General features: G+C 45.7%; 1 protein-coding gene and 1 non-coding gene across 2 annotated transcripts in view; both read left to right on the top strand.

The window, feature by feature from the left end:
* LOC112080877 (ubiquitin carboxyl-terminal hydrolase 34) overlaps positions 1-11,385 on the top strand; it is a 65,065-nt gene extending 53,680 nt beyond the window's left edge. Inside the window, exons 60-75 of the mRNA XM_070442739.1 lie at positions 589-715; positions 2,725-2,898; positions 3,221-3,394; positions 3,932-4,087; positions 4,441-4,598; positions 5,101-5,179; positions 5,751-5,877; positions 6,529-6,636; positions 6,778-6,882; positions 7,245-7,369; positions 7,824-7,947; positions 8,084-8,163; positions 8,378-8,518; positions 8,821-8,967; positions 9,258-9,414; positions 9,653-11,385. Of these exons, the coding sequence (XP_070298840.1) occupies positions 589-715; positions 2,725-2,898; positions 3,221-3,394; positions 3,932-4,087; positions 4,441-4,598; positions 5,101-5,179; positions 5,751-5,877; positions 6,529-6,636; positions 6,778-6,882; positions 7,245-7,369; positions 7,824-7,947; positions 8,084-8,163; positions 8,378-8,518; positions 8,821-8,967; positions 9,258-9,414; positions 9,653-10,404 (2,734 nt within the window). The 3' untranslated portion in view covers positions 10,405-11,385. The remainder of the gene's footprint in view (positions 1-588; positions 716-2,724; positions 2,899-3,220; positions 3,395-3,931; positions 4,088-4,440; positions 4,599-5,100; positions 5,180-5,750; positions 5,878-6,528; positions 6,637-6,777; positions 6,883-7,244; positions 7,370-7,823; positions 7,948-8,083; positions 8,164-8,377; positions 8,519-8,820; positions 8,968-9,257; positions 9,415-9,652) is intronic.
* LOC112080879 (small nucleolar RNA SNORA44) lies at positions 6,990-7,122 on the top strand. The gene has a single exon (XR_002896254.1). It is a non-coding gene; the product is annotated as a small nucleolar RNA SNORA44 (small nucleolar RNA).
* Positions 11,386-12,390: the final 1,005 nt, after the last annotated feature.

Genomic DNA, 12,390 nt, shown 5'->3' with positions numbered 1-12,390 from the left:
GGTGTGCAAACCTGGTCAAGAACTACAGGAAACGTATGATCTCTGTAATTGCAAACTAAGGTTTCTGTACCAAATATTCAGTTCTGCTTTTCTGATATCAAATACTTATGTCATGCAATAAAATGCAAATTAATTACTTAAAATCATACAATGTGATTTTCTGGATTTTTGTTTTAGATTCCTCTCTCACAGTTGAAGTGTACCTATGATAAAAATTACAGACCTCTACATGCTTTGTAATTGGGACCTGCAAAATTGTCAGTGTATCAAATACTTGTTCTCCCCACTGTATATATGTATATGTAGGTTACAAAAAGTTCCCCATAAAACAATCCCCTAAACAGGTTACGTAAGTGCCCTTTTCATCTTGTTTTATTTGTTACTCCCTCTCTCGCTTCCATCCCCACTCTCACAGAGAACCAACAGAGAGCTAGGTACCACTGCTGTCCACTGCACTCATCCCCATCATTCTCTTCTCACTCTAGCAAAAGAACGATTGTGTGTCGTTACGCTAGAAATATTTTTTCAAAAGCCAGACATTTAGGCTAAACGCTGCTCCAACTCTGAAATCTCTCTCTGTCCCTCTAGCGGCAGCCACCTCCTGGTCTCCCTGATTCCCAGCAACTCGTTCCGGCAGATTTCCGCCCACGCGGTCCTCCACATCCCCACGCGGGACCTGCCCCTGTCCCCCGACACCACCGTGGTGCTCCACCAGGTACGGTTACACGCTGCACTCTTTCCTCCCTGTGTTTTTATCAGTGTTAGGTTCTACTCGAGGTACAGTCGGATACTGAGAAAAGCTCAAATCAGATTTATTCACCCAACTGGATGCTTTAGCTAAATAGCGTAACATGCAAGCCTGGCCGGCCTGCTCGTTAGGCAGGATTAGGCGTCCGCCTATGGCGCCAGATTGATTGAGGGCGGCATTTTCTGATCTAAACTGACCAAGGCGCACCAACAAAAATACATAAAACCTCACGTAATTCTGGCCAAAAACAATGACAATTTCTTTCAACCAGTGGCATATGGGCTTTTTAGGTGAGCGCTGATGCCGCCCTGTGATGAGCAGTGCCCACTTTGTCAAAGACGGGGGCGTGAAATATTTCACTTGTGCGTTCCCAGCGCGCTTCTCCAGGGTGCTTTTGCTGAGATGCGGCGCTCCACCAACGTTCCGTCAAAAAGAAAATCTAACATAAATCATGTAGCAGATATAGTAGAAAGAGTATGTGGCCTTTTCTGTAGCCAACAGGCCGGAGGTCAAACGTACGACAATGTATTAAGACTGACACCTTTTACATCACGCAGGTTTCTCTGCTCAAACGAAATGGCGCCCAATCAACAAAAAAATGCGCTGTCACATTAACAAACAACATATCCTAAAAACAGGACAGGTCAAAGTAAAATGGACAATATAGAATCTACAATCACAACTGTTGTCCAGGAGTTTCTCACCCTTTGTCATGATCAGTGGTTTCAAGTTTGTATCTGTGTATTTTTGACAAGTTGATCATAGTGAAAAAATCTCATATTTCTGCATTACGTGTTGATTCTACCCTGATGAAGACAGCTTGTCTGTTAAAACGTTGGACATTAAATTATTGCATCTGAGCTACTAGAGTGTGCGGCTCTCCTTGAATTTTGTATATATTACGTGTTGTGCAAACACATTGCAAATAGGCTCACGATAACTCCCGATGAAGTTTGGTAGCTGATATTCGGAGCTTAAATAGCCAAATTGATTAGTCACAGGAATCAGGACCAATAAAGCCAATGCAACGGCCTGTTTTACAAATGGTGGGCCTACCACGTGTATGGGCATTCATAAAATTCCATGGCTGGTCGACATGGTAGGCTGCACCCCAGTAAGCACCAGCCAAGGTCCTTTTTTTGTGTCTCGCCTAGGGCGGCTGAGAGGCAAGGACCGGGCCCTGCATGCAAGTTACACAAGCATATATTTATACCCCGACTAGGCGGATTTCCCCTTTTTTGTATGTCTAAGATAAACAATTAGTCTCTGTTGCTGGGCGGAAACTAGGTCTGTGCCTCTTTGTTACTGTCCAGAACCTTTGTGGGCCGCTGTGTCTGTGTGAGAGAGAAAGCTGCAGTTAGTGTCATTGGGGCCCCTCTGGCCCCCCTCACAGATGTTTCCTCCCTCTTCAACTATTGTCCTCTCCTTGCCCTTGTTCCTCAGAAACTAACTTCGCTCAACAGCAAGCCAACTGTTGCTCTTTTGTCTACTTCCTTAGCATCTTAATATACAGCACTAACAGTGTCTGACCTGAGATCTACGCGTTCTGTACTTCCCCTTGTTGCTACAATAACACACAAGCTCCAACAACCAAATCCATAACAAGATTACTACTACTAATGAACTTATTATACAATTATAATGGGCTCAAGTCAAATGGTTTCCATCATTAGCGACGTTTCGACCAATCAGGTCTTGGCAATAATATCCATTTGCTGGTATTTTTTGATCACCTGCTCAGATATCTTCTAGGTCGAAGACTTCAGGGTAGAGATATTTTATTGAAACTGGGAGAAGTGAATATAATTTACAACCCGTAAAGGAGACTTGCATAAAACAATTTATTGACAAGATACAACGATTTAGATTGAAGTGTACGTGTTTCACAGGAACTGTTTTGTATTTATGTTTATTTTGTATGAAAATGAAAAAATACAGAAAAATATCTAGAATCTTTCCCTTTGCTCTTGTACCAGGTGTACAACCTGCTTCTGGGCCTGCTGGGTCGGGCCAAGCTCTACGTGGATGCGGCGGTGCATGGGACCACCAAGCTGGTGCAGTACTTCAGCTTCATGACCTACTGCCTCATCTCCAAGACGGAGAAGCTCATGTTCTCCGGTTACTTCATGGACCTGTGGAACCTCTTCCAGGTGAGTGGGGGGTGATGTTGAAAGGGCTTGAGTGGGCTAAATGAGACTGGGATTAGATTAGTCATTTAGAAGTTAGTCTCTTTGTGCATTCACTGCACTACACTAGAATAACTAAATACAGGCGTTTGGTCAATCTCAAGACATGAAAAGTAAGTCTATTAGTTTCATTTAGATTTGTTTGGTTCCTTTTTCTCTTCCTCTGTGGTGTGTTCACCTGTACACACATTGAATAATAACTCTAGTGATAGTAATGAAATAATTGAGTTGCAGTAAGTGAACTTCTCTGATCTTTCTCCATGTTTCCCCCCACCCCCCGTCTCAGCCCAAGCTGTCTGAACCAGCCATCGCCACTAACCACAACAAGCAGGCCCTGCTCTCCTTCTGGTACAACGTGTGTATGGAGTGTCCCGAGAACGTCCGTCTGGTCGTCCAGAACCCCGTGGTCACTAAGAACATCGCCTTCAACTACATCCTGGCTGACCACGATGACCAGGAGGTAGAAATAATACATTTTAGCTGCAAAGCCCCTAATTATTTAATTTTTTAAAATATTAACAAAATGAATCGAGCAGAGTCAACAATGTCCTAGCTATAGAAACGGTACCACTTGGTCAACCGTTGGGAAGCATAACGCTAAATTGGGCAAAGGTGAAGCCTATCTTAACCATGTTTACCAAGTTGCATGATTCTAGCGCAAAAATGTGATGCGTTATGTGTAGTGCATGTTTGCCACAGCGCCTCCGAGGCCTAACGCTACCATGGCACTGCCATATCCTACTGTCCTTTCCAACTGAAGGTTTACCAAATTACACGCCCCTACGTCCAACAGTTCAAAAGTTAGAACCTTCAGTGCAAGAAGCGCCTTCAACTGGCAAGAGAGCGGCGATCTCTGAAACTTTTCCTGGGCAATTTATCCAGGAACACGTTGGAAATGTACAAGATGTTACTAGCAAAAACACAACAGCCATAGAATGAAGGTAGGCCAGTCGCTAGAGGTGAGCCTTAAAGCCTGCTTGAAATGATTTCCCAACAGGTGGTGCTGTTCAACCGGGGAATGCTGCCTGCGTACTACGGCATCCTGAGGATGTGCTGCGAGCAGTCGCCCGCCTTCACCCGCCAGCTGGCCTCGCACCAGAACATCCAGTGGGCCTTCAAGAACCTCACGCCGCACGCCAGCCAGTACCCAGGGGTGGGTGGTCTGACTGACTCTGTCCCTTTGTGTATAATGGGAAGATTCCCTGATTTGACTGGGTGCTGGTGTGTGTTGTCTATCCGTGTGACTGTCAGGCTATCTGTTTTCTCTCTTACTGCTTCAAGCGACTATCTACCCCTCTGTTATACTGCCTATGTCTATGACCCCCCCAGGCATGTGCCCTGTCCAGAAACATCCCCTAGGCACATGAAGAGATCAGATGGGTAATAGTGGGGGCTAGGCCTCTGAGATGTTTCTAGATGGGCTCTCTGACTCCTGTATGAGGTTGATTTGCGTTTGTCTCTGTTGAATCTCTGACCACTGTCTGGTGTGTGTTTGTCCCCCTGCAGGCGGTGGAGGAGCTGTTCAACCTGATGCAGCTGTTTGTGGCCCAGCGGTCGGACATGAGGGAGGAGGAGCTGGAGGACGTCAAGCAGTTTAAGAAGACCACCATCAGCTGCTACCTCCGCTGCTTGGACGGACGCTCCTGCTGGACCACACTCATCAGGTAACACACAGAGAAGGGGAACCACACACACACACAACACACACACACACACACACACACACACACACACACACACACACACCCACACACACACACACACACACCACACAGGGAAGGGGCTCACACAACACAGAGAGGGGATCACACGCGCACACACACACACACACACAGAGGGAGGGGGACACTCTCACTTGCCACCAGGATCATGTTCATAAGGCACCATGTTGAAGAAAATGGACTGAAACAGGGACTACCTGGAATGGTCCAATAGGACACAATAATTTGTTGCAAAACGTTTTAAAACATTTTCCTTTGCATGCCCTAAAACACGGCCCAGATACGAAGCATCTGCAAAATATGAACACGCGGCAACTTAACCAGAGAAATGTCTGATGCCTTTTAGAGAATCATATGGGCACTGTCTTACTTTTGAGATGAAAGCACTGTGAAATACAGTATATGTCCATGATCTAGTGTAACTGTGTTTTGTGTCCTTCCCCAGTGCCTTCCGTGTGTTGTTGGAGAACGATGAGGACAGACTACTGGTGGTCTTCAACAGAGGACTCATCCTCATGACAGAGGTACGTCAAGACATTCTGCGCTAATTATGGTTTTTAGGCTTATATCGAACCATTTATATATTGCTTCATTTCACTGGCTTGTATATTATAATTTTGAATTGGTTGGTGGCAGTCTCGTGTTGCCACATTTCCAAGTCTCGTTCATCACTCAGCTAGCGGAAATCAAGGTTGGGTTAACGGGTTCAAAATGTAAATAATATTAGCGTTTAATGTAGTTTTATTCTGTATCCAATATAAGACATTTTATATTTTTTAAAGTTCTCAATGTAAAGGGTGCCCATAGAGGTTTATCATGACGTCAGCAGTTGCGTAAATCATTATCGGTAATTTGACGTGCCCCTCCCTCCCCTCTCTCCATCCTGCTGTCTTTAACACCGTACACATGATGTTGGTAGTTTGATGAAGTTTCTTCATTGTGAGCTGTATCCTGTAAAATAATATTTTCCTATAAAGTGTTTGAATGTTAATTTCTTAGGCCAAGGGTTCTAGCTTAGGGAACGGTTTGTCATTTGATGTGCCCCTCTCGCCCTCTCTCGCTCTCACTTGCTCCCTTTCTCTCTGCTTCCTGCAGTCGTTCAACACCCTGCACATGATGTACCACGAGGCCACAGCGTGTCATGTGACGGGGGACCTGGTGGAACTGCTGTCTATCTTCCTGTCGGTCCTCAAGGCCACGCGGCCCTATCTGCAGCGCAAAGGTCAGCGAAAACACCCTCCCTCCCCCTCTCTGGATGTTGTAACTGTAATGGGTTACAGAGTTCGTCTTTACAGTTAATTCATTCAGCTGTATCCTAAAGATATTTTATTTGAGTTATTTACATATGTAAGAGTAATTGTATTAGAATTCATGTGGCGATTGAGAGAACTATGTACATATTTATGTTGTATTGGATTACGCTATTGACTGCAAGTACCAGAATGCCTTCCGGCAGGAAGTAAAAATAAAACAAAAAAAGAACGCGCCAGTTATGTGCAAGTGATTATCGTGGCTTTTGCTGGTAACTTTCTTTTTATTGCTTTGTAGAATCTAAAGCGGTAAAATGTATTATTACTAAAGAGAAGCTTTCACCTCACAACCGACGTCCCTCGTCAATTATTTTGAAGATAGTTATTCTATGCTGACCACCTACCTTGTAGCAAAACCTAATTTTCAAGTCAAATGTTCTGTCTCCCATTGACATCAGTCAAATGTTCTCTCAGTCATGAAGTGAAAGTTAGGATTCACCTCCTTGTGAATAAGCCCTGTGTTCTTCTGTCGTAGCCTTTTGTTAACTAGAGCTCAGTGACTTGCCTTTTTTTATTTCGGGACCCTGTAAAGTCTCTGTATAACCTGTGTTGTTCTCCTATAGACGTGAAGCAGGCTCTTATCCAGTGGCAGGAGAGGATCGACTTTGCCCACAAGCTGCTCACCCTCCTCAACTCCTACAGCCCTCCGGAGCTCCGCAACGCCTGCCTGGGTAAGCACACACAAACAGTTTGGGTAGTACTTGACCACATTTTCCCCTCTAAACTATTCCACATAGTATACCTGTTGTTGTATGTAATATGAGATGTGATGTCACTAGTAGGTCCTGGTTATTTCTGTCCCCTTCCTCCAGATGTTCTGAAGGAGCTGGTCCTGTTGAGTCCCCATGACTTCCTGCACACTCTGGTGCCCTTCCTGCAGCACAACCACTGCACCTACCACCACAGCAACATCCCCAGTGAGTGCCCCCCTCCAGCTGCTACACTTAGAGTCTTATGTACTGACGAAAGTTAATGAGGACAAACGCAAGCCATCATGAAAATAATGCCGATGAATAATACTACACAGCATGCTATCCTAAGGACCCTGGCTCCGTCTGTAGCCTCCGGTTCTCCAAGTGCATGCCAGAGTACCGGGGGAGTCTTTGACTGTCCTGGCCTCTCCGTGCCTGAGGCAGTCACTCAACTGTCCTACAGATATCTAGGGACAACAAGAAAAACATGTATTTTTGTCCAGAATCTCCCGTTGACATATATGTTGCTGTAGATTTGCGTAAGACCAGGTAGGATTTGTCTGAATGTGACTCTCTTTTGTACACAGTGTCCTTTGGGCCTTACCTGCCCTGCAGAGAGAACATCAAGCTGATGGGAGGCAAGAACAACGTCCGGCCCCCCAGACCTGAACTCAACATGTGCCTCCTGCCTTCCATGGTGGAGACCAGCAAGGTGTGTGTCTCTGAATAGCACCACTGCTTCGTGTCTCTCGGACAGTTTGTCATTTTCTTAACATAAAGACCGTSTTTGGCACCAAGATCATGTCAAGTTTGATAGAACAGAGGTCTTAGTGCTAACGAGGATGTTTTATGTTTTSGGGGAAATCTCACCGCAGGTTGTTGTTGTCAGGGAGATTGCTCTCGATAGCTTACCTGGCTAAGTAAAGGTTAATTTAAGATGAAAGACCATCTGTCCTACCTGGTTAAAATCGTGGTTGGATAAGTGAAAACGGTACTCAAACCGCCGCGGAAGTTCCCTCTGGGGAAAATAGTGGTTTATGTGTGCATGTTTCTTCGCAATTTCAAGGTCTGTTCATTTCATGTGTATATTTGCGCTAGTGTGGTCTTCCTGCTGCCATTGAGAAGGATCAGCAACTTCCATGTCCCTCTGTCTCTCTCTCTCTCAGGGTAAAGATGAGGTGTATGACCGGATGCTCCTCGACTACTTTCTCTCCTACCACCAGTTCATCCACCTGCTGTGTCGAGTCGCCATCAACTGCGAGAAGTTCACCGAGACCCTTGTCAAACTAAGTGAGTGTGTGTGTGGATGCATTTCTAATGTTACTGTATCTAATGACTAAAAAGGCTGTTTGTCTGGTTGTGTGTGTGTGGTGTGTGTGTGTGTATCTGGTGTGTCGCCAATGTGACCATGTCTCTCTGGCTCCAGGTGTCCTGATAGCGTACGAGGGCTTGCCTCTGCACTTGGCCCTCTTCCCCAAGCTGTGGACGGAGCTTTGCCAGTCTCAGGTAAATAACACACACTTTCACACACAATTTCAGAAACCCTTTAACACACTCACTCAAATACAGTCACACACACACAATACTCGGACACATATGCSTACTATTTCTCTCACTTGCATACACACTTAACACACATCCAAATCTACAAACACACATCAAATTATACAAACTCACTGATTGTACGTTGTCACCGACATCTTGCTGTGCTGTTCTGTAGTCGGCCCTGGCTAAGACGTGTGTGAAGCTTCTGTGCGAGGACCCGGCGTTCGGCGAGTACATCAAGTGYATCCTGATGGACGAGAGAACCTTCCTCAACAACAACATGGCCTACTCCTTCCTCACCTGCTTCCTGCACAAGGTAGCCATCTTGGAGCCATCGCTACCATCCGTTTATTTCAACGCCGACAGCCTCTGCTTTAGCCTCTTTTTATAGCGTGTCATTTCATGTATGCATCCAATGTTGACGCCAAACCAAGGTTTCACGCTGKTCTGAGTCCCAGATCTGTTTTGCCGTCTTGTCAACTTCAAATGACCGCAAGGATGTTGGCAAGACTGCATAATCTGATCTGGGACTCAGGCTAACCTTGCTACTTTAAATACCATGTTGATGGGCCTTTTGAGTGCATGACCGCAAGTGTGTGTGTGTGTGTCATCTCTCAGGTCCAGAGCCAGGTGCTGTCAGGCCCCAGCTGCGCCAACCTGATCAGTYTGCTGGTGACCAACCTGCTGAACGAGTACCACAGCCTACAGCCCGAGCTGGCCTCGCACCGCCTGGAGCTGAGCAAGACCAGCGGCCTCCTCAACGCTGTCAGTACCCCTTATTCATGCCCTTATTCATGCCTTATTCACATTCTGTTAATGCACTATTCATGCCTTATTCACGTTCTGTTAGTACACTATTCATGCCTTATTCTAATGCAATTCATGCCCTATTTATATGCTATTCATCCCTTTTTCACGCTCTACTCGGACCTTATTCATGCTTCCTCATTAATTCCATAGTCATTCCTTACTAGATTGTCATTCCCTGTTCAAATGCTATTCTCTACTAGATAATCACTTATCCCCCCTCTGTCCCTCTCCCTCCCTCTCTTCAGGACCTGCGAGCGTTGGCGTTGATGTTTTCCATACACACCCCCCAGGCGTTGGACCCGGCTCTGGGTCCGGCCCTGCAGGAGTTGCTGTCCAAGTGTAGCGCCTGTGTGCAGCAACGCAGCGCGCTCGAACAGGAGGCCAAGGACCGCAAGGCCAAAGGTGCGACACATACAGTATACTGTCACAAACTTGAAAAATGGAAACGCATTGATGGTAGTCAATGTGTGGTGTCCCTTTCAGCCTATTGTCACTTAGTAGTGTAAGCAGATAACAGGGTTGGACTATGTGTCATTTAAACCCGTTGGGAATGATGACTTGAAGTTGGAAATGCTAATGGTAGTACTACCTGTACACAGATGTGAAGGTTAATCACCTGAGTTTCTTCTCTGTCTCTCAGCGGAGGAGGAGGGCGCCACCCCAGTGAAGCGCCGGCGGATGAGTAGCGACGACGGCCCCGGGGAAGGAACCAGCGCCGGCACCAGCACCGGGGGTGTGACCGTATCCGGACCCACCTGTGCTGCCTCCACCTCCTCCTCCCTCCCCCCATGTGTCGAGCTGAAGCCGGAGCACCAGGAGGCACTGACTCCCACCAGCACCTCGGACACRGAGACGCGGGACTCCTCGTCCCTCATCGACCCGGGAACCGAGCACGACCCGCCCTCACCGGATCCTACCGCTGCCACCAGTTGCAGCCAACCCCCTGGGGACGCCTCCCCCAAGGAGGAGAAGATGGAGGCTTCCTCTTCCTCCTCTTCCTCATCATCATCCTCTTCCTCCCTCCCGGAGACGGGAGAGTTGTCGTACGGCGGCAGCGGACAGGGAGGGAAGGAGCCGCAGTCGTCTCAGACTCAGCAGGCAGCCATGGCAGGAGCGGAGGAGGAAGAGAGGAGGGAAGCAACGGCGGCAATGGATGAGACTTGCGGAGGCTCGGCCGCCCTGGCCTCGGAGGACCTGGCCTTYCCATCTGCCCTGGGGCTGGCAGGAGAGGGGCCAGAGGTCCCAGGGTGCAGTAGCCACGCCCCCTCGCAGGCTCTGACGAACTCTGCCCCGCCTCCGGACACCCTGGAAATGCTCTACAGGACAGTGGAGGCCACTATCGCCGTGGTTACAAAACTATTTGGGAAAGGGCCGTGCTCCGCCTCCTCGTGACATCCCCATTATTGCTCTCAGCGCCATGAGCCCTTTTTAAAAATATTTTTTGTCTGTTATTTTTTTTCTCTAAATGAATTATGCTCTTTCGTTTAACACTTTTCTTTCCCTGTTTTCATCCTTTCGTTTGTTGTTTCCCTTTTCTGTGTRTGTTGCGTTGGCCTCTGCTGACGTGCTTCTATCAGTTCTTGTGCTCCGGTATGTCACGCGATCACTCCTCCCCAGCTTCAATGGCAGAAGAAGGCTCCAGACAGCATGCTCCCAAATGACTATAAACATGCACAGCCGCCAATCCATTGGACGAAAGAGATCAATGGATCGGCAAAAATAATACTTTTTTTTTTTTAACCTATTTCAGAGTTCTTTTTGAAGTGACTTATTTGTTTGAGGTTGCTGTAACGGGGAAAGGTTTACAGGAATTTTAGTCTCTTCTGTATGCAATTTAATTTTATTGCATTTTTACTCTGTATAAAATGGTGTCCTCTGTGCCAGTTTTGTACTTTATGAAAGAGGCAAAAGTTGCCTTGCTTTTTTTCTGTGGTTAATATCCAAACTAAGTTTACCTGTACATTAAAAAAGAACCACAAGAAACTTGATTCTGTAAAGAATCTTCTCTAGTTGTTGCCTGGCGGTGTATATGAAAACTATATATACATATATATATATATTTATATATATTTATATATATATATATATATATATATATAATGGTGCTTTATTTGACACGATATCTGTGGGTGAAATAAAGCAGACTTGGTGTAACAGTTGGAGCTTTATTTTATTTACTGAAAATACATTCCATAATCTATTGTCATTCTTGCTTCTTCTGGTTGTTTTGTTTCTTTTTTTATTTATTTCAATATAGGATAAATTAATAAAAATTGTAATATGAATAATTATGAACTGAAAACCACAATGAGCTATGATCATTTTTTTCCTATAGCGTCCTCGCACATCCTGGATTAAATCTGATTGATTTAGCATTGTGATTGATTTATTGTTTTAAGGATCCCCCGTACAGCCTTCACCGTGGTCGTAAGGTTTACCAGAATGTTTCCGGACTTATTCCGCCTCACGTTACACTGCTGTGAAGAACCACAATCATTTTAATTGAACCTTGTCTTTATCAAATCAAATGTATCCCATTTAGATGGAGTATGTTTTCAAGAGRAACCTGGTCCTTAGGCTGCAGCAGTTTTGAGAGAAGTCTTTGGGTGGACTGTGACACTAATGGCCGCTATTATCAGCTCTGCTCTTGTTTTTTTTTTACTCCGTCTGCTTTTGCTTTATACCTTAACAATCTAACATATGGTGTAAGTCCTTCACAACCCAATGATCAGTGTTTTGAAACAGATACGGTCTTGAAACTGTCCTTGATAGGAGGACAAGCGGGGTACTCTACGTTACCCAATCCTGGCCTTGAGAGACCAGTGTGGTGTGTGTGTGATGGTATTTTTATCGTAACCATCCTCTCTGTAAAAATGTTGTATTGATTTGTTACAGGGGTACTGAAGACAACTTTACACAGGGACCCTTCAGGCAGGTGTGTAACTTGCGGAGGGGACGGGGGGGGGTTATTAGAGACACATACATTTGAACCCCCCATTTAATATGCCATGATTAGTTTGATTTCCTTCTGTAAAGCGCCAAGCAGCTACTGTCTTTCTGGCTTTGCACCACAGAATCAGTTCCTCATTTTATGATCTAATCCCCCACTGCAAAATATGCTTTTGGACCGGCCCATGGTAAGCGCAGCACTGCGCACAATGCAGTATATAGGCTACACTCGAATGTTCCAAAATGTTATTGGATCCGTTTCAAAAAGTGCACAAGTACGTCAGTGGTTCTGTGACTGATATTAACATTTAGAAAGAGGGGAGATCTAAAGATGCAACAGCTAGCATGGGTTGCTAATATGACTAGGATTGTCTTGGGCTGCTGGGAAATGAAATGAAGTTGATAGAAACCCAGTAGAACATGCTAGAA

This window comes from Salvelinus sp. IW2-2015, unplaced genomic scaffold, assembly GCF_002910315.2.
Source record: "Salvelinus sp. IW2-2015 unplaced genomic scaffold, ASM291031v2 Un_scaffold16552, whole genome shotgun sequence".
NCBI lineage: Eukaryota > Metazoa > Chordata > Actinopteri > Salmoniformes > Salmonidae > Salvelinus > Salvelinus sp. IW2-2015.
The sequence above is the reverse complement of the archived record's forward strand: the minus strand, read 5'-3'. Positions and strand labels throughout refer to the sequence as shown.